Source organism: Pleuronectes platessa, chromosome 4, assembly GCF_947347685.1.
Source record: "Pleuronectes platessa chromosome 4, fPlePla1.1, whole genome shotgun sequence".
Taxonomy (NCBI): Eukaryota; Metazoa; Chordata; class Actinopteri; order Pleuronectiformes; family Pleuronectidae; genus Pleuronectes; species Pleuronectes platessa.
Window position 1 is genome coordinate 28096757 of NC_070629.1, and position 21102 is coordinate 28117858.

General features: G+C 44.0%; 1 protein-coding gene across 1 annotated transcript in view; it reads right to left on the reverse strand.

The window, feature by feature from the left end:
- Positions 1 to 21102, reverse strand: part of LOC128438224 (metal transporter CNNM4) — a 33971-nt gene that overhangs the window by 10862 nt on the left and 2007 nt on the right. The window contains exons 2-4 of the mRNA XM_053420704.1: positions 7540 to 7683; positions 7099 to 7233; positions 4505 to 4674 (exon numbers count right to left, since the gene is read on the reverse strand). Coding sequence (XP_053276679.1) covers positions 4505 to 4674; positions 7099 to 7233; positions 7540 to 7683 — 449 coding nt within the window. The remainder of the gene's footprint in view (positions 1 to 4504; positions 4675 to 7098; positions 7234 to 7539; positions 7684 to 21102) is intronic.

Sequence of the window (21102 nt, forward strand, 5' to 3'; positions counted from 1 at the left end):
GCTAATCACCTCCCAGCACATGGTCAAACCCTGCATGTGTGAGCAGTGAGCCTGGGGTCAAATGCTTAGACCTGAACCACGTGCACAAACTCAGACGTGAATAGAAACAGAGGGAGAGGCTCCGGTCAAACCTGTTCTCCCAAACTGGCATGGTGCAGCCTGTCAACGCTACTGGGAAGATACTGGGGCGGCAGTGGGCTTTTATTAGAAAACAGGCTTTGAGCGTGCACGTCAACGACTGACTCATACAGATGAGGATTCTCATTTCTTAACAGTGAGAGTTTTACTTTAACTGCTAATGTGTAGTCATTATTAATATTGAAAAGACGCTACCACTGTATTTAATAAAACCGGTACAGGTTTCACTAAAGATATGAAGTTATCATAAAAAAAACTTTATATTTGTATTATTTGCTATGAAAAAGACAGCGTTACCATTCAGGATTTTTGATATAGGAAGTTAATATATTATTACAGTAGAACACGACCTTGGGGTTGTGTCCCAGCTTAACGATCAACAGGTGTGTGTGTGTGGTTGTGTGTGTGTGTTTGTGGTTGTGTGTGGTTGTGTATGAGACGTGCGCTGTAGGTGGGTTTGGCCGAAGTTCAGGTTTGTGCGTTATGACTCATCAACAGCCTGTGAGAGAACTTTGTGTCCCCGCTGACGTCCCGAGCCGACATTTGTGTGTGTGTTTTTTTTTTAACACACTTAGCTCTTTCTCGCCTTGATTGATCAATTACCCTCCAGTGCCAGAGAGGAGGTGCACGTGGAGTCAGTGACCACAGAGGAGCAGTCGAGCTTGTTTAAGGCCTGGAGGTAAGAAAAGTTGTTTTATGAAAAAAGGAGGAAGACAGTCAGACCTGATATAGGGTCCATATAAAGTTTAATTATTGTTTATTACAAATGAGGACTTGTCTTTATACTTATAGCCTTTTGATTAAGATGATGATATACTGAACACCTGTGGAAATCTGTGATCACAGGTTTTAAACAAACCTGATTAAGTATTTTAGGCAGGTTATTAAAAATACTCTTTGGTGGCGATCGTGTGTGTGTGTGTTTGTGTGTGTGTGTGTATATCTGTCGGTCACAGGCCTCTGTGTGTAGTGGTTTGTGACCATGTGTCACAAAATGAACCACTGACCTCAGTTAATGGTTGATGTCAGTTCTGGGCAAAATCACTGAATCACTTACGCAGCACGAACTATGAGTCAATGTAAAGTCAAACCATCTCTGACTCTCAAGTCTCACTGGTATGAGGTCACACACACACACACTCACACAAACACACACACACACAGCGGATATGTTTATATAGTTGCTCACAATTCTGTGATTATCCAGAAATGCAGCTGCAACAATCGTATTTATAGAATGAACCATCAGGCACAGAAACTTCACTCGGGTTGTTTGGACAAAATAAGCAAAGTGAGGAGTTCCACTAGTCACTGGCCAATTATTCAATAATGAAAATGACCACAACACCAGAAACCAGTTTCTGTTTTGTTTTAGACATAGGTCAAGAAGTCAATCATGTCTTTTTTGGGGAATGATGGGTGGACCATGGTGCACCATGGGAGGAGACATGGTCGTCTCCATCATTTCAAAGGAAACAGGCTCAGTTCCCTTAACATCAATATGACCTTAGAGGAGAAGACACTGTCTAGAATCTGTCTAGAAAACCTACAATATTTAGATTTGACTGTCTCCTAGAAAAGTAAAGTAAGTAAAGATACTTTACAGTTTCACTGACAGTAAAAGATAACGAAACCCAATTCATTTAGTAGAGGGGGGGGGGGGGGGGGGGGCATCCCGCATCTCTTTGGTCCATAATTGATCTCATTAAAACATTTCCCAAGAGCAGGTTCAAGTTTCCAGAACCATGATCTGATCCTGACACTGTGAGAATCACAGAGCATCTTTACAGAGGCATGAATCACGCTGGTCATAAACAAACAGCCTGTCGACAGACAGAGCACATCACTACCATGGAAAATCATGCACACACGCTATAAAAGGAGTGGAACAAGGACACTGAATTATCTGTCTCTCGTGTTTTTATTTCTCATGATCTCTCCTCTCTACAGGACTCAGTGTTGGAGAGTCACAGCGAACCTCCCGTGTCCTGTTCACAGCATTTCCCAGCATTCAATCTGTTACTCCAACTGCGTTCTCACAACGGGAGCAGCCAGTCTTTAAAGATGATGTCATGTCACGATGTAATCATTCCTACCATATAACCATAAATACCTTTTTCGCTGAAACATGCATTTCTGATCCACGCATGACGTCATTTCCTGACTTCTTCATCACGTCTCTGATTAAATGACATCATATAACCGGGAATAGTTTTCGAATGACTGAGATATGTTGATGTTATGATATATGTTTGTGCCCTATACAGCAGCCAGTCATCCATCTTTACATAGTGTAAGTTAGGATTATGTTTTTGTCGACCCCTTGACCTTTGACAGATCAGCTCAGCCTGTCTTTATTCATTTCGTCTAATTCTTCCTCCTCATCAAATCTGGTCTTCTAAATTACACAAAATGATAAATACTCTTTTAAAACTGCGCACCTTTATATGCACAGTCAATCTCTGTACACAACAATCCTACACAAGATCAATAAACGCTCCACGTCACGCCCCGTGTCCACATCCTGGCAGTGAGTCGTTCCTTTTCACCTGGGCACAGTGTTGCCTTTACTCCCTCCACAACCAACGCTCACAATATAGATTTTCTTTTTAAGATTCAATAAGCTGTTGTCACGCATCACAACTAACTACAGTCAAAACCTTCTTCTGCATCTTTCTTCTTGTGGCTTCTCTCTCTCTGGTCAGTTTCCTCCATTTACAAACTAACCCTCCTGGAATGTGAATTTTGTTTACAGAACTCTGACTTTTACACAAGCCGTCTCCTCAAGGGGCTCGTCCAAAACTCAAATTTACGAGGATATTAATATTTCTTCCAGCTTATAGAGTATATGAGAATATAAACCAGCACAGGATCCATAGGAAATAGTGCATCTAACGTGAATGATGATACAGCTGTTGTATCCAAGACCTGGGAATTAAACTACATCTAAAATGAGACATACTCTGACACAAGGGCACTGACAGAGATCAAAGCAGCACTTTGTGAGAACAGAGACAACCGACAATTTTTTTTTTTTATCTGACTGAAACTCAGAGGATTTTCCATAATCAACCCCTCTACACTGAACTATTTACGTCTCCCGGCTCCAGCAGGATCTCTCTTTCTCTCTCTCTCACAAAGCAGCGGTGGAAAGTTTCCCTCTCTGGTATGCTGACACTAAATGCCTCCCCATACAAAAAAAGGGTCCCAGTGGATTATTCCACATGTGGGGTCTCTCCGCGACGCCGTCCGACCCCCCACGGGGCGAAAACCCCACTAAGACGACCGGCGAGGAGAAAGCTGAAACCGATCCCGGATCATCTGACTTGGTTAATGACTGTTTGGGGACAATGACACGACTGACGTGTGGGAAGTGAACGTGTGTGATTGAGACAATGGCGTGTCATTTTTCCCAGCCTGTGGGATTCAGGCACACGTGTACATGTACACAGAGTAGATACAACAAAAAGTGCAGAAGCGGCGTCAGTGACTTTTGTGTGTTTACAGTGTGTGAACATACAGAGGGAGGTAGAGACTCTCAGGGTGTGTGTGTGTGTGTGTGTGTGGGATTAGTGTATTGACAGCTGACTGACTGTAGGCGGGTATAGTGTCCTCCCCCTCCCCCCTCTGCCAACTTCTGACATAATAGGGATCAATTAGTGAAGTCCTTCAGGGGCAGAGTCACGTCCCTCCTCCATCACACCCTCTCAGCTCAAGGTCACAGCTGTGGAAACCTCGCCCTCTCTCCGTCTCTACCGCCACCCGTCAGCCTGGCACTGCACCAGCTCTGGCTCTTTAAAACCTTAAAGTTGACGACTAATCTCCTCGCAGAGTTAATTGACTTTAAAGCCGCCGACACTTCCAAACCGTTGCTGCTGCGATAACAACAAAGACTCAAGACTTTTTAAAGCTTTTCCTCAAGCACCTGGTCTCAATATCTGTCAATAAACTAAAGGTTAAAGGAGACACATGTTGCTTTAACCGTGTTTCCTTCCTCTAGTGTGTTATATATGTGTTTTTGTTCATGTAAAAGTTGTACAAAGTTTAAAAGTCCTTGGAGAAGGGGGAGCACAGAAAGCACTGCTCCTAAAGGCCTCATCAGTCATCTGACAATGCAAGTTTGTGTAAAAGTAGATTTTTACCTTGTGTGCACACGTGTTGGTGTGTATGTGGGCGTGTGTAGGCGGCTGTTTCAAACTATTAGTGTGTGCCTGTGGGTGTGTGTGGGAAAAAACATGATACCCAAAACAACTTCAATCTGAATCCAGTATGAGCCAAAACTACTTTCTCTCTTTCCTGAGACAGCAGCCAGAGAAACTCCCAGAACCCGAGCAGATGATAAACCAGTAGCAGTATTGTTTCATACCTGCAGGATGAGAACAAAGTAGTCCACGGGTTTGCCCCTCTGGTAGACGTAGTGACTGAGCGAGCGCTTGTCGCTGTCGTTAAACTTGATCTCCTGGATCACCTCGGGGTGCCGCAGGATCCTCAGCAGCACCTTGTCGGAGATCTGCGCCGGGCTGAACAGGGTCACCTCTGCAGGGAAGAGAGAAACCTTTTCATTAGCTTGAAGCTAAAGATCATAAACTGTGTATAAAGATGAATGTCGCCACTTCCTCCCAACATGGAGCCAGAGTTAGTGTCGTAGAGATTGAGGGAAGAAGCCCGGGGAAGTGAGGATCCACCGATATATGCAATCATGACATTTCATCCTGTTTTTGTTGCATCAAATAAATAATCATAACTAAACATACAAGAACTATGAACATTTGAACACACTATACCAGGGGTGTCCAAACTTTATATCCCGAGGGCCACATATAGAAAAAAATACAAAGGTCCGGGCCACTCAAGGCGCCACGCCCCCTGCCCTGGAGCGGACTGTTAAAAGTTGGGCGGGGGGGGGGGAGACAGCTGCAATACAGTGGGCCATAGTCCATCACATTACCTTTCATTTAGCTGACGCTTTTATCCAAAGCAACTTACAATAAGTGCATTCAAGGGTACAAGCCCAGAACAACAAGAATCAAGAAAGTACAATATCTTCAAAAATAGAGCTAAACTACAAAGTGCTATAATTAAGTGCCATTTAAGTGTACTAAATTGTTTTTATTATTATTATTAATATTTATTTATTTATTTATTTTTGAGGCGGGCAAATTTAAAATGGATGGCGGGCCGCAGATGTCCCGCGGGCCGTAGTTTGGACACCCCTGCACTATACATATATACACTGTAATAATCTGTGGATACTGCAGTCAGATTTTAATACATATATTCCATCAACACCTACCGACACCTTTCAACCACTTTGCCAATAGGATTTTATGACTCATTACTTTTATTACTTTAGGTGGATTGGCTGACACCCAACAACTATTCAGACACTTTCTCATTCAGGTGATTGAATGTAGTACCAGATATAATGTGTGTGATTCATACATGATGTTGATACAACAGGCAAACCGATAATTAACAGTGAGCAGAGTTTAACGAAGCATTAAGCGTAAACACAGTGAAATAAAGGGACAGTGGGTGAATTAGTGTTAGAGCTTTCAGATGCATTTAAATGAACATCAGCTCTTTGTCAGGCTAATGGAAAAAAAAATTACGTGAGACATTAACTTTAGTCTGGACTGGTTCTGAAAAAAGTTATTCTTATTCTTCTGATAACTGAATGATTACGTTGTTTTTATACTTAAATATATAATTACTTGCTGGTTTCAACTTGGTAGCACTAGAGCACTGAACACAGCGATGATGATCAATGTGCATTGCCCTCTTTAAAAAAGGTGAAGAGGTGAAATGTGTTTGTTTTTCATACATTTCTCAACTGCTCGAGAGTCGGGCTGTTGCAACCAGAGCTCAGACATAAGTGCCTCGGTCTCCACCCCGACGCAGAACAAAGACTCCAGCTTGCAAACAAAACCCTTTGCAGCGCACAGTGAGAGGTGAGGCACATGAGTCCAGGGCTGGAATTCATAAGGGATGAACTGACTTGACGAGTGAGCTTCAGATCAGTGGAGTAAAGATCTGACGTATGCTTCCTTGTGCAGAACAGACCCGGATCATTCAAGTTAAATGTAAAGACAATACAGTGCAATGCCGGCTCACCCACGTAGATACATACACAAGGACATAGAATTGAATGGAAGACATTTCACAGCCTATAAATGGTTTTTGTTTTTCGGATTGAGAATAAAAAAAATCTACGTGTGCTATGAAGCGTTCCATTAATCTGGAACACTTCAGTCAGAGGCCAGTGATACTTCAGATGACTCATGTCAGCCGCAACAGATATCAGACCCAAACATCTAAAAACAGCTGGGAAGGGATCATTCATCTGAACAAGATAAACAAGGAAACAGTAACTTCCTGGTCTGGAATGCGTGACCGACCAAACAGAGCCTCTGAAAAAAAAAATGAAAAAGCGAATTCCTGTGTAATGAATCGAGTAAGAAAAATGAGAGCAACATCCTGAGAAAGAAAACAGAAACAACGTAAGCAGACACTGACGTAATGCCTGCAGAGGAAGACTCTGGCACGCTGCTACACCACAGTGTCTGTGAGATCCGGGAAGTGCTAGGTCACGCTAGCAGCGGCTAGTGCTAACGGCCTCTGGCAGAGCGTATATCAGCCAACGCTCGCTAGGCCGACACCGCAACACGTTGTGGAGCGTGGCGGCGGTGGCATCACATCCATGCAGCTGGCTGGAGTCCAGCGTCTTCCTGAGGCGGGAGGCGCAGGCTGGAATGTCGCATGGATCATAAATAGATCGTCCACATAAACAAACATAACCTCATCGCTGTAATGGACCAGCCTCGGTTGTCAGATGGAAGCATGAGAGAATCTGCAGCAGCATAACTTAGACATATGTTCAAATGTGTACTTGACCTACAGCCCCCCCCCCCCCCTCGGTCAGTGTTTATGCTGAGAAGGTCCTGAAGGTACAACACACACCTGTAGCCAGGAAGCGATGAGCAGCGAGCAGCAGCTGAGGAGAGATCTTCACCTTCGACTCATTCTCGTGCTTGAAGGCAGAAAAGTCTCGCTTATTCTTATTGGGCGCCACCTTTTTCCTGGTGCGGTTATCAGCTGAGAAATGAGACGCACACAAACAGACACACACAGACACACAAACAGTTATTCATTAAAAAAAGTAAACTTAGAGTTGAAAAGGTTGATGCAATGGGAAGAACCTGGATTATAGTGGCTTTACAGCAGCACAGTGAATCATCTTGGTGGTTCTGTGTTGGCATGCATCTTACAAATACAACAACAATAAGATAACGAATAACAAACTAATGAAATAACTGACATGGGGATGAAAACATCTTTATCTGCAGACTGGGCGACTGGCCCGGTGATAAGACCTGATAAACAAAGCAAAGTCGAACTCACTGTAAAGGTCCGACTCGTCCAGAATCTCTGATTTGATTATCTCCTCGATCACGTCCTCCAGGGTGACTAGGCCGCACACCTCGTAGAAGGGATCTCCCTCCCCCTCGTTGTTCACCTTCTGCACAATGGCCAGGTGGGACTTTCCTGAGGGACACAAACACAAGCGGCTTTACTTCATTTATTCATCGATTCCTTCCACTCACAAGCATCTAACTAAGTATAAATGGAGAAACCTCTATCTGTCTGCCTGTGTCCTTTACAGAAGATGTGCATCATAAAGAAAACAGAAGAAACTTCAGTAGAATTTACAACCAGAAACTGGACTGCATGATATGATTGAGTTGTGCATTGAATGGTTCTTACAGTGGAGAAAAACCAGTGACCGACTGGTGACAGTTTGACTTTCCCAATTACTGGACAGAGCTCAGAGAAGCTCGGTGGAAGGATGTGATGTAGCTCAGGTTAGATTTAACCAATAAACTGTGATACAGATCCGGATCCGGGGGCAGAACCAGGAGTTGTTTTTAAATCACTCTTTAACATTGCATGATATTCCAAGATGATAAGATAAGAAATCCTTTATTAGTCCCACAACAGGGACATTTGCAGTATTACAGCAGCAAAAGTAAAAAAGAAATAAGACTTGTATTATATTATAAAATCATGGATCTTTAAAGGGAACTGTATGTGTGTGTGTGTGTGTGTGTGTTAGGCCTTAGAGGAGACGTGCGCTCCACTGAGTGACATTCAGGTTGAGACAGATGCTTCCTGTTTGTAACTACATGTCATCTACAGCTACTGTGACACCCCCCCCCCCACACTGATTCTGACATTAACTCTTCCCTCAGATTACTACAGCAGGTTAGAAACCACCACCGTTTGCACTCTCTCCTGTGGAGGTTTCAACACACGACATCTCACACACACACACACACACAACACACAAACACACATTGCAGAACTCTTGGAGCTGCTGTGACTCAGGCCAGAACTGCGCGCTGCCAAGCCCTTTAAATCACGACAAACAATCGTATCGTGTTGGATTCCTGTGCGACAACGGTTCTGCTCTCACATTAACCCTTCTGCCCACACGCTCCACTTGTAACACAAATAACCTGTTAATGTGTACAGGTCATTAGAGCCGGGGCTGGGTCTGGACTTTGGTCGATGAAGTGTTACTATACAACACAACGACACACACACACACATTCTACACATGACAAAGCCTTCACAGTGCAGGGAGACGCTGAGTTCAACCTGCTGTTGCTCTAAATTATTAATGATGTTGCCACAGGGAAGCACTCGTAGGATATAACGGGTTCGATCCCCGACTGCAGCTCCTTCCTTCTACCCACACAAACACAGGGAGCACATGTTGAGATGCACATGCCGGCAACTGGTGTAATGACCTTCTGTGTGTGTCTCTCTCACACACAAACACACACACAGCATTAAGTGATTGGATTTGAGCAGGTGACGGTGAGTGAGTCGTCTTCTGATCGTGGAAACAGCGTCTGGTTTACTACACAGAGCTTGTTTTTCCACGTGTGCCCAAAACCGCCAAGCTACCGTGGAGCGAGGGAGGATGAAACAAAAGAGAGGAAGAGGTAGAGACAGTGAGAGAATCACAAAGGTCCGTCGAGTGTCTCTGTTTCCAGAAAGAGACGCAGATCAATGGGATTTGCAAAGAGCTCACCTGACCTCCAATTAAAAGAAGACCAAAGGATTTAAGTGTTTTTGTTCTGTGTGTGTGTGTGAGAGAGAGACTGGGTGTCCTTGAAGTCTGCCTGCATGTCCTGGCAAAGTGGGCGCCACTGGCACGACGACACACACACACACACACACACACACACACACACACACACACACACACACACACACACACACACACACACACACACACACACACACACACACACACACACACACACACACACACACACACACACACACACACACACACACACACACACACAATCTCAGCTTTGACATCGCTTGGTTCTACAACACGAAAACAGCAGAAGGAACTTCGAGGAATCCATTTCCCAGCATGCAGGCTTTACTGGGGGAGTCTGTGATGTCATGAGATCGTCTAGTGGGCGGAGGATGTGTTGTTTATTTAGTCTGGATGCTAACGTCTCCAGAGGAGGCGGCAAGGCCCAACATTCATCGCCATGACTGAACAACAAGGCACCAACATGAGGCGTCTGGTTATATTCAGGTCATTTTATCAGGTTCTTCCAGAAGATCTGAGGACCTGAATAAGTCCCTGAAGTTTATCTTTAAATAAAAATTCAACTTGAAAGTGAAAAGGAGACCGTGTTTATATTATTCATCTCATAGTGGGAACTCAATATATTTAAGGTTTCTGTTATATTGTAAGATCTCAGCACAGCAGGTAAAGAGTCTGTGCTGCCCTTCACCCGTAAGAGAAACTGAAAAGTCCCAAGAGGAGTTTCTCAATGTCCAGTTCCACCAGAGATTACAAGAAACCAAGGAGGAACATCCGTCCAGAGTGTCCCACAGACACAATGTCTCAGAGGACATTATTAACAGATTATTGTTCATTCCACACATGGAATCACTGTAGCAACACAAATAGAGCAATCGTGTAATGGAAAAGGCACCGAGTGTACACGCATGTGTGTCTGTGTGTCTGTGTGTGTGTGTGTGTGTGTGTGTCCCTGTGGTGCTGAGTCAATATTTCAGAGGAAGTACAACCCCAGGGGACATACTTACCCCCAGTTACTGGAGAGTCAATTTAGAGTCTATTGACTTCTTCAGAGCATACACACTAACCAACACACACACAGACACACTAACACACACGCAAGCAGGGATCACGGAAGTTCAGCCAAGTGCATGCTGTTGTGTGCATTCAGTGTCTGACCTATGTCAGCTGAGTCTACAATTTAATGTCACCCAGCTCCTGTGTGTGTCTGTGTGTGTGTGGTTGTGTGCTCAGATGAGATCTGCTCATCACACAACATGAGATCATGTGACTGAGTCGCTGCAGCGCGATATAAACACAGCTGTCACTAATCAAACTGAGAATCTGACGAAACAGATTATGATTTTTGTTGAAATGGTCTCAGTGGTTCCTCCTCACACTCTGAGCTGAGGTGACAGTCTGTAGTCACACATTAAGGCTCAGTTCATAGATCTACACCCGAGTTATAAATACATATTATCAACTGCCCTCCACTTCCTTCCTCCCTCCATCCAGAAATACAGCTCAAATAACTTGTATGGATGTTATTTGGAGTTCGTCCATTTTTGCCACAAGTTACAGACTTTGATTTTCTCTACAATGTGTTTTTTGATCATTAAAATACAAAATTTCAAACCTTTATTCCTCCTGTAGGGTCCTTGTGTTAATGTTACGTCGCTTTATAAACGTCTCTTGACTGAGTTTGCACAGCAGTGATATTTGTGTGTTGCGTGTGAGTCGCACAGACTGTGACAGATTGTGGTTAGAAAACGGAAGAGAAAGTAGAGAGGACCACACAGACACACAGAAAGCCACTGTTCAATTCCCAAACTGCCCGTGATGCATCTGCTTTCACAGGGAGAAAACAATGTGGTCACATGCGTCCTGTGATCAGATCCCAGATGCATCTTCAATGTGTCTCTGGGACTTTCACACCTGAGAGCTGTCCACTGGTGATCAGATCACTCAGGACTGATAACAAGGGATTTGAGTACTGCTGCGTTGAACCAGTGTCTGAACCCTGATTAGAGGAAACCAGCCGAGACAAAACCTTTCCCTCTCATTAGAGGATGATGAAGATGAAGAAAAGCAATTCCAACCTCCATTCACTGTGTGTCCTCGAAAGAAAACCTGGTTCCTTGGCAGGGGACGGAAAAATTCAGATTCTTTCACAATGGGACAAACAGTGTGAGAACAGAGAAGAGCGATGAGTGAAAACAGGAACCGAGAAACACGCCGACCTTTGTTACCAACACTCAACTCTGTCTCTGAACACACACATCACAGCATGTTCACTCCCTGATGAACAATAATTCAACACAAAAACATTCCCAGCATTTCTCCTTCCAGCTCTCTGGGTCGACTCCCCCCCGCTCGTTTATAACCGGCTCATGATTTTAATATGTGTTCAACTTAATCCACGAAATTTAATTTGTGAGCTTTTTTCTCACTTTCAGGTCTTTAGTTGAACCGAATCCATCCATCGCTGGTTTGCTTTGCTCAGGGATAATCCCAGTAGGTGGGGTGACCTTCCCAGTGGATTCTCTGGCCTGTGGCAGTCCCGCCACCAGCCCGAGCGCCGGCCTGTTTGTTGACATGTTACATCAACAACAAAAAAAAGACGAGTGGAGCGGCAGAGCGATGGGTTCTGTATGGGAAAGGAATGCCACACGCATACCGCCCACACACAAAACACAGCCCACAGATCAGCAGCACTGACCACAGCCACCGACGGCCAAACATGCACGCTGTGAGGGGATTAAACAAAGACGCACGGCTGCAAATATGCATGTGCACACTTGTGTAAAAACAGTCCACACATACACACGCACACACAAAGGGTTGTTGTGCAGGAGTGGTCAAGCTCTTCAAACCTGTTTTTCCAGCTAAGAGTGGCGGGCCATGCAGATCGAGTTACTCTTAGAGGACAGTGAGGCTGGGAAGTCACAGTTCGAATGGCTGAACTTTGCTCTGTAGATTAATTTGTAATTGTTTTAGTAACACAACTACGTCCTAGCATCTCATAACAACATCCTCACCAATGCCATGTCAAGGTTTGGGCGTGACTTGGTGAGTAGGTGCTGACAAAAGCATGAGAGTGGAGCTGAAATATAAACCATCAAGGCTATCCCACACCAAGACAATGCACACCAGTGTCTCCGTGTCACATGGTACGAGCTACAAGAGGGGTGTGTGGGTGGGTGTGTGTGTGGGTGTGTATACTTTATTTGACCAAGCATTACACTGCCAGTTATACCCAATAATTACGAGGAAGGGTAATAAACAAACAACCCTTCAGTACCAGCACCGTGGTCTTGATTTAAAAAGAACAAGAAGACGACTATAGCTGAAAAGATGATGAAATTAATAACCATTAGTCAATGGACAGATAATGTATCAACATTTTCGGGGGGAGTTAGTAAATAGTTCGTTCACGTTTCTGAACAAACGTGTGTTTAAGATATTCAGTTAATCATATTAACATGGTGAAGAGGCAGGAAACGTCACAACTTGAAAACAACACAAATGATTCAACAATTTACCATAAAGTCCTGATAAAGGGACAATCCCCCCCCCCCCCTCCACTGACTCGACTTCCCACGTCCTTCTCAAGTTCCTCTCACTTGCCTCTTGGCATCAGTTACCATGGTGAAGGCCTCCAACAGCGTGTGTGTGTGTGTGTGTGTGTGTGTGTGTGTGTGTGTGTGTGTGTGTGTGTGTCTGTGTGTGAGTGCGCTCAACATCCTTTTCAGCTCTGACATCTTGTGACATTTCAGATGGACTATGAAGTGACCTTATTAGATGCCATGAAAATTTAATGTCGCACTGACTGTCATCGCAGGAAATACTTACAGCAGACATCAATCATATTTCTCACACACACACACACACAAACACACACACACACAAACCCACACCAACACACACATAAGTGAAACGCAAACCTGCCCCGCTCATCTGATCAGCTTCACATTAATCATGTTTATAGTTAATGCCCCGAGGATTGTGTAATTCGGTGGCATATGAACATGTGATACCTTCCACATTAATAAAGTATTAATAAACAAACAGCGCCCTTGAAGTCAGAGGAATGCAGCGTAACAGGCAGTTAAGTCACTGGACTGAATTCAACATGTCTGCCCCTACGTCCTCCATTAAACTTCACCAGCGGGCGACAACTGGAGAACCCGAAGGTACAAACGGCCACAGCAGCAATAATATACCTCACGCAAGATCACTGAGCGGAATAACACAGCTTGTGTTTGGAAAAGTTGTGAAACGAGAGTGAGGTTGATTGCTTAACAGACCAGAAAAAAGAAAGAAAAACAATCCTGCCCATCATAGCCCACTTTTCCAGTTATAGAAAGAAAGCTGCAAACCAGCATCGCCACCGACCGAGGAAACAGGTTTACAACGGCTGCACACGTCCACATAAAAGAGGGTGTGGAGTAAGGAACTGTATAAAGATCACCAACATTTACCAGAATTACTTCTCTAGTTCCTCTTATAATAAAAGAAGTCATTAGAAGCACTGAGGCTTAAACTCATGCACGCTGGACATCAGGCATAATTTAGAAAACACACAAACACAAGTGAACCATGAAGTCACGAGAGGGACATCGCACTGTGTCAACACACGGTCACATGCTGCAGCCGCAGGTGCTGTGGGATACTGGTCCTGGTTTTGGCCTTTGAGACTCAAGTCTTTTTTTTACATTTTTACCAGTATGGGATCAAATGGAAAAACACCCGTTAAAATATCTCTTCCTTTGTCTCTGTTTGCACTTGTTGCACCGGTTTTCATTCATAGTGGAAACCAGGGAGAGACAGCAAACGCACAACATGGAAATAGATGAATAGATAATACGTAGAGGAAGAGATTTTAAATTTTGTGAAAGTGACCTCAAACTGAACCCAACCATAGATATTTATGAGCTGACTGTGTGGTGGTCACACCCTGAAGCTCTGTGGATCCCTGCATCGCCACTGATGGAGAAATCTGTGATGTAACCATGTTTCAATTGAAAGTTTCATTTCTGGTTTTGGATCTAAGTTGCTATGTTTTTTTTAAGGAAACTGAATTGTAACATCTTGATTATGTTTAGTAAAACAAATCGTGTGAAACTTCATTTGATTTCATGTGAGTCAGGTCTTTAAAAAACAGTTGAACACTTTCGGCCTCTCGGGAACCAGCTCTTCTTCTCCTCCATCTACATCTCCTGCTCCTTATCGGTGTTTGTTAACTTATCTGGACACCACACCCACGTCTTTAGGAGCCTGATGTATGCTCTTTGTGTTTAATGACCGTTTGTCTGTTAGGTCTCTGCCAACAGATTAGTGGAGAGTAAAACATTTACAGTACAGATGTATCAGCTGATGTGTGTGTGTAGCTTTTCTCAGCAACTACTGCGGATACTTGAACGGACATTGCGTGTTATGATTTCCGTAGTATAATTCGCTGGTAACTTTGTCATATGATCTGAGAGATTGCCGTCCATGGCTTTTGTACTCTGACACACACACACCTGCACACACCTGCTCCCTCTCCTGATGAGCCTGAGCTTGTGACACTCCCTGTACACAAACACACACACACACACACGTATGGGCACATATGTTAGCCGACCTTTCACTCTGTACATTCCTTCCTCGGCGTCTCATCTGAACTCTTAATCTAACAAGAACCTAATCTCAAGCTGTAACCTAAATCCGGGCTGTGATCCAGACTCTGAAAGAAGTCGGTCTTCTTCCACGTCTGCCTCTTTTTTTAAATTCTATAATAAATCACACACACACTTTGAGTCAAAGATTACCCAACCCCAGCCTGATAACGTTGTCGACACAGCAGACCTGAATCTCCACTCCTTCATTACAATGGGTGTGTCTCTCACTCCCTCTTTGTCTCGGCCCTATTTGTTTCTCCATGTCCCGGTTACAGTCACTCCTGGCAGCGAGGACTGTTAAAAATACTAATAGAACTCTCCTGCTGCAATTTGAGCTCACAGAGCAGAACGCATTAACAAGGAGATGCAAGAATTCACATTAGAGCTGGAAGTGAAAAAACATGGGAGGACTGGCAAAACCAGAATATTTCAGATAAGCAAACACTCTGGAGACGTTTTCAAATCCCTCCTGAAAGTTGTTCATGTATGAATTTGAAACCAGGAAATGTGACACACAGCCACACACACATGTCCTTAATTTCCAGACTTTTAATTAGGAGCCTCGCAGGAAAAGGTCTGGAGCAGCTGGCTCGGACATTTGCATTCTCTGTCCAGACCTCGGTGCAGGTCTGCGGCTACATCCAGTCTATGACAGTATCCGCCGGGTGTCCACACTACTCCAGAGTTTTAGAGACGCCAAAACAGAGAAGTTTGGAAACGATGACGTAAACACCTGATTGATTATGTTCAGTCACGACGTAGCCTTCACCGATTCGCCAGGCTCCTATCACATGACTCTCTCCCGGAAGAAACGTTGCTGACCCCCGTTGTCTTTTGCTAAACGCTGCTTTACAATGACACAACTGCTCACATGTGCAGGAGATGAGCTGTTATTCAAGGAACTCGTGTGCACACCCGCATGCCCAGTGTACGCGAGTGGTCACATGATAGTGCGTTTCCAGGCGTGTTAGTATGGACGTGGATCGTTTTTAGTGTTGAAATGCAACGTGTGTATCTGATGATCAGCCAAAAACTACTTCCTCCTTGAAGTGTGTTACTCAACTCGTTTCTACACAAAATCCTGTTTTTGTTATCACTTAAAAGCTTCAAGTCCCCCCCCCCCCCCTCCCTTTTTTCAAATCTATCGTGACCTGAAACTTTGTTAAACAAAGTCGAGTCTTACTCATCAAACCGGAATGGGTCTGCAGGCTGTTTAAAGAACATGTTTTAATTTGTCAACATTGCTTCTGGTAGGATGAGCCCAGAGGACATATCTGGTTTTGCAGAGATAAAGTAGTGTGGAAGAGGAAGTGGTGGTTTCTCGTGTTCCTCTGCTCGGTCACCTTCAGCTCTCAGTGGAGCTGCAGTCACTCAAATGAGGCATCACCACAGAGATGGTAGGTTTTGATTTTAAAAAGGGACACACTGGTGATTTTGCACATGAGAATCACATGGACGACTGCTGCTCAGACGAGTGTGTAATGTCCGGGGGGGGGGGGGAGCGTTGTAAAATTAACCCATGACTACAATCATATAACTGAAAGCCTCTGTCTCAAACCACACGGTGTTAGAGGGGACCTGTTGTACAAACATGGTTGAGTTGCATCATGGGAAATGTAGGATCATGCGTTTCTAGAGCTTGACTCAGACTATTTAGAAATTAGGATGCAGCTGTTTTCTGGACGTCTAAATCTCACTGGTCTGCATCTTTAAAAGCATTTTTTTAATGGCTTGTTAAAATAGGATTTGGCGTCTTCTTCACGTCCTTGAAGGTTCCTGCGCTTCTGGTCAAACTAGTTAGCAACTGTCATGCTAGAAGGGTTAGCATCAGCACAGCTAGCTGCAGCCTCTGACTCGTACAACACATATCACAGAAACACCCTCTGTGTCTCCCTCTCTGCAGATACCTGTGACATCACGTGTCTCTCTTTCCATTCTGAGGAGAGAAGCTCATGCTGAGTCACAGAGAGGAAACACACACACATCTACACACACACACACGTTGTTGACACACGCCAAATTTCACTCACTCACACACACTCTTGTTGGCCGACTTCCTCGTCTGCTGAGTTCATTTCATTGCATCTGTATATCTGATTGAGGGCTGGAGCCAACGTTTCATCACATACGCACTTTCTAAAAAACGTGTAAAACCTGTTTTGTCTGAAAACAAAAGTCGGTTCCACTGACGGATCATTCTTTCATTTCTTAAATCAGTCCAGTGACAGGATAGAAAATATACTCTCACACAGTCTGCTGCTATTTTTAGGCTTTTTTCCATCATGGCACAGTCTCTGTCTTTCTTCTTTATCAAATTTAGGTCTCTGAATTTGTTTTTTTTTATATTGTTGACATTTAAAGCGGCTGTAATTAATATGGTCAAATCTCGGTGTGAAAACGATGTGATGATGTGAACACTGAACATATGGAGAATCATCTGTGTCTCGGAGCCTTTCAGCGAGTTCTTTATCCGTCCAACTTCACCGTTTTGATTCACCGTCACTGCTCGTGTGTTCTTTTCAAAACACATAACAGCCACACATGTAGCTCAGCCACTTATTGAAACAATAAGCAAAACTAAATAAGGACCCTTTTTCCACTGGTCACAATACCAAATTAAACCCTCTAACATCTGGCTTTTGTGTAAAATGGGAATGGATACAATTGGCCTTCACCCCCGGGTCAAAGGACTCTGCAGTAGACACGGGTTCTTATTGGCTCTCGCTCCAATCGGCAGTGACGAAGACTTAACACATCTCCTTAAGCAAGAGACAAGGAAGAATAAAAAGGCAAACTCTCCTTCTAGCAATGGGAAAGGAGTCAATCGCCTTTTCAGCAGGTTCACCCCCAATTTAAAGATGCTGAGTACACTCGTTAACTTTGGTGACAAATGCAATCAATCCATTTCCTTAAAGCTCTTAAAGCCTTTACTGTTCATGATAATAATAATAGGAATCACTATTATACTTCACCACGGTGAACATTACCTGCCGGTCTATATGCGTCTGAGCCTCAAGACATGTGGACTTATCTAGATCCATCAAGACTCAGAGTCCAATCAGCTGAACATCAGGTGCTGTGTTATCTGCCGCCTGCTTCTTCTTCTCTCTCTTCCTATCATGTCATTCGAGCTCAAAGTGCTGACGGTGCAGCTGCAGTCCTCTCAACTTAGTGTGTGCTCAATGTGTCGGTGTGGGTGTGTGTGTGTGTGGGGGGGGGGGGGTGGGGGGGGGGGGGGGGTGGGGGGGGGTGACCACACTTTTAGACTCTGTGTCCTAACAATACCAGGAGATAGAGCACACGAAGTCCGGACTTATCTGTCTGAAGATCTGTTTCTGTGTTTGCAGACATTACTGGAAATACTTAGATTACATCCAGGCTGTTATTATCAGAAAACATAACCTCCATGGCCGCAACTAACAGTTGTTTTCATTATTAATGATTACCTTAAGTGATTCAAATAGTATATGGACTGATAAAACACTCACGCACACATTCATACAGCGCTTCTATCACATCATTCAGACACAGCCAGGTCTACACAGCCATCAGGGGCAAGTTAGTGCCCAAGGACACAGAATACTGAAGACAGGGATCGAACCACCACCTTCAGGATAGTGGCCGACCCGCTCTACCTCCTGAGCTACGGCAATACAATGTGCAGTCTCTTTAGAGGTGCATCTCAAATCAAGAGACGGGTATTTCCGTGGTTTTTGGGGAGGGGAAAACTAATTGTAAAGTCTGGGTCTTTCCCCCATGTCACATTGGAAACTTTACAAAAGTTAGATTGCATCTGAGTAAAATAAAACCCACCCACGGTGACTCGATATGAAAACCTCTTTGTTTTAACATGTTTTTAATAGTTTGCTTTCCATGATTATTTACTGGCAAGAGTTAAATATCCTCTGAGTGGAGCCCCCCCCCCACCAAACCCCAACAATAGGCACAATAAGGCCTGTGACTGCCTTAAAACCTTGTTATTTATAGCTGTTGTTCAGTAGGCTACAAGGTGCTCAGTGGTTAGGCTACATCCAGACCCGACTGTAATAACATATAATTACAAGCTGTTTACATCAGTTGCCTTTTGAGTTGCTCTTGTTCATCAGCGACAGAGCAGACCACGGCCCCATCGCCACACTTCATCAGCCTACATCTCCAGTTCTCTGTCACGCCTCGTGGTTTCCCAGTGACACTGAATATCACCAAGCTGCTGACAACATGTGACAACGACCCTGAAGTCTTCTTCTGCCACCGAGGTGTCAACATGCCTCAAATGTCAAAACCACTAAAGACCGTCTCATCTGACCTGCGCTCACTTTCGAATACAACCACACTCAAATCACAGCAATCGCATAATGCTGCTGACAAGACTTCGTCCTGTAACGTCACATCTTATTCAGGTTAAATCTGTGGTTCTCAAACACCTATAGTGTGAGTCCGGGGGGGGATGGGGGTCTCCAGTATCTGGAACCAGGACTTTGGGGGGCAAGGGGTTGAACATTCCTGGAAACATTCAGTCAAATAACAGAAAACTGCCTGTCATTTATAATTAATCTTCACTGTTAATCTAGTTAAATCATTATAGCAAAAGGTGAAATAGAGCTGCCTTGAGAAAACGTTGTTCAATTATTGTTATTTCTTGTATTTACAGTATCTGAGCCGCAGCAAGGAGAAGAACTAAAGGCTTCCTCCACTGTGACAACCCTCAAACTCAAGAGTTTACCCACAGTGTGTTCTCATATCTACTTAAGAGTAAATCTCTCTGCTGCCAAGCTTTAAGCCAAGATCGTTTTCAGCGCTGTGTGTAGATCTGTGTGCGTGTGTGTTAGTGTGTGTGTGGGCAATGCAGCTTGTTGCCAAACCTTCCCACCTCGCCTGCCACTCCTACAAGATGAGCTGCAGAGCTTTTCTGTGGCCAAATGTCACACAGCGCTGAGCAACACCACCACCATCACCACCACCACAGCAACTCTAAAGTCAATTTACAGCCGCAAGTGCAAAGTAACAGAGAAAGATGTGAATTGATAAACTGTTGTGTTGACTGAAGAGAGTTCAGTGTGGAATCGAGAGGGGAAGTAACGTTTAGTGACATCGTACTTCCTTTACTACGTCTCACAGTCGCACACTGATGCTACAACAGAGACAGAAAGACAACCACTGCCTCCTCACGGCACTGAGCCACAGACACAGCAAGTGTGCGTCTACTGTCTGTGACCTTGAGACGAGAGGCCTGAGAAAGGAAAAATACATCCCTGCGGGAGATGGCGTCAGTGTGAGTGTGTGTCCTCCTGAGAGAGGGAGTGTGTGTTTGTGTGGAAAGAGGAACGGCAGCGCAGTGAGAGAGAAGTGAAACAGGGGAAGTGTTTTCATATCACCAGTCACAAACCTGACTGTTGTTACTTCTGATTTCTGGCAAAGCCTCAACAAAGCTTCTCAGCAGAGTTGTTATTTGTCAGAAGAGCACAGCCTTGGTTTATTTTCTGTGATAAGCGATGTTTATATTTCCAACTGTGAGATATAAAAACAACTCTCTTCTCAGTAATCCTACCACGGCGGTCTACACGCCCCAATATAGTAAACTTGATTCTGTATCCGTCCTTCACTCAGATGAAGTATCTATCACCAACATGAAATCTAAAACTACCTCGCTTTGATATCGAACCCTGGAGAGCAGAGGGAGTCTGGCAGAGGAAGAGTTTCAGAGTGAAATGCTTGATGCAAATAGTAACCACAGTCGTGTCATTCATCGATGACCTTTAACCTGACAGTCTGGATAATAAACAAATCAAAGTTAAAATCAATGTGATGCTGCTTTTGGCACTGAATCACATCCAGAGCTGCAACTAACATATCATTTCATTCTGGTCAACGCACAATTTCATGATTGTTTTCTGTGAAAACTATTTATAAAGTGATAAGCACAGCTGAAGATGATGTCTTCAGATTATCATGTATTGACCAAACAGCCTAAAACTACAAAGATATTCAGTTTATAATCGTGTTTGATCACCAATGAATTGACTTTGATATTTTTGCTTCGTATTCAAATTATTACAGTGTAGTAGATTGACTTCTATTGATCAATTTATTGATCAATGATCTTATGGTTGCAGCTTTAAATGACCCTGCACCCTTTACTATCAGTGCAGAATTCAAAGTTCTTCAAAAAGAGGTCATAAGTCATATTAC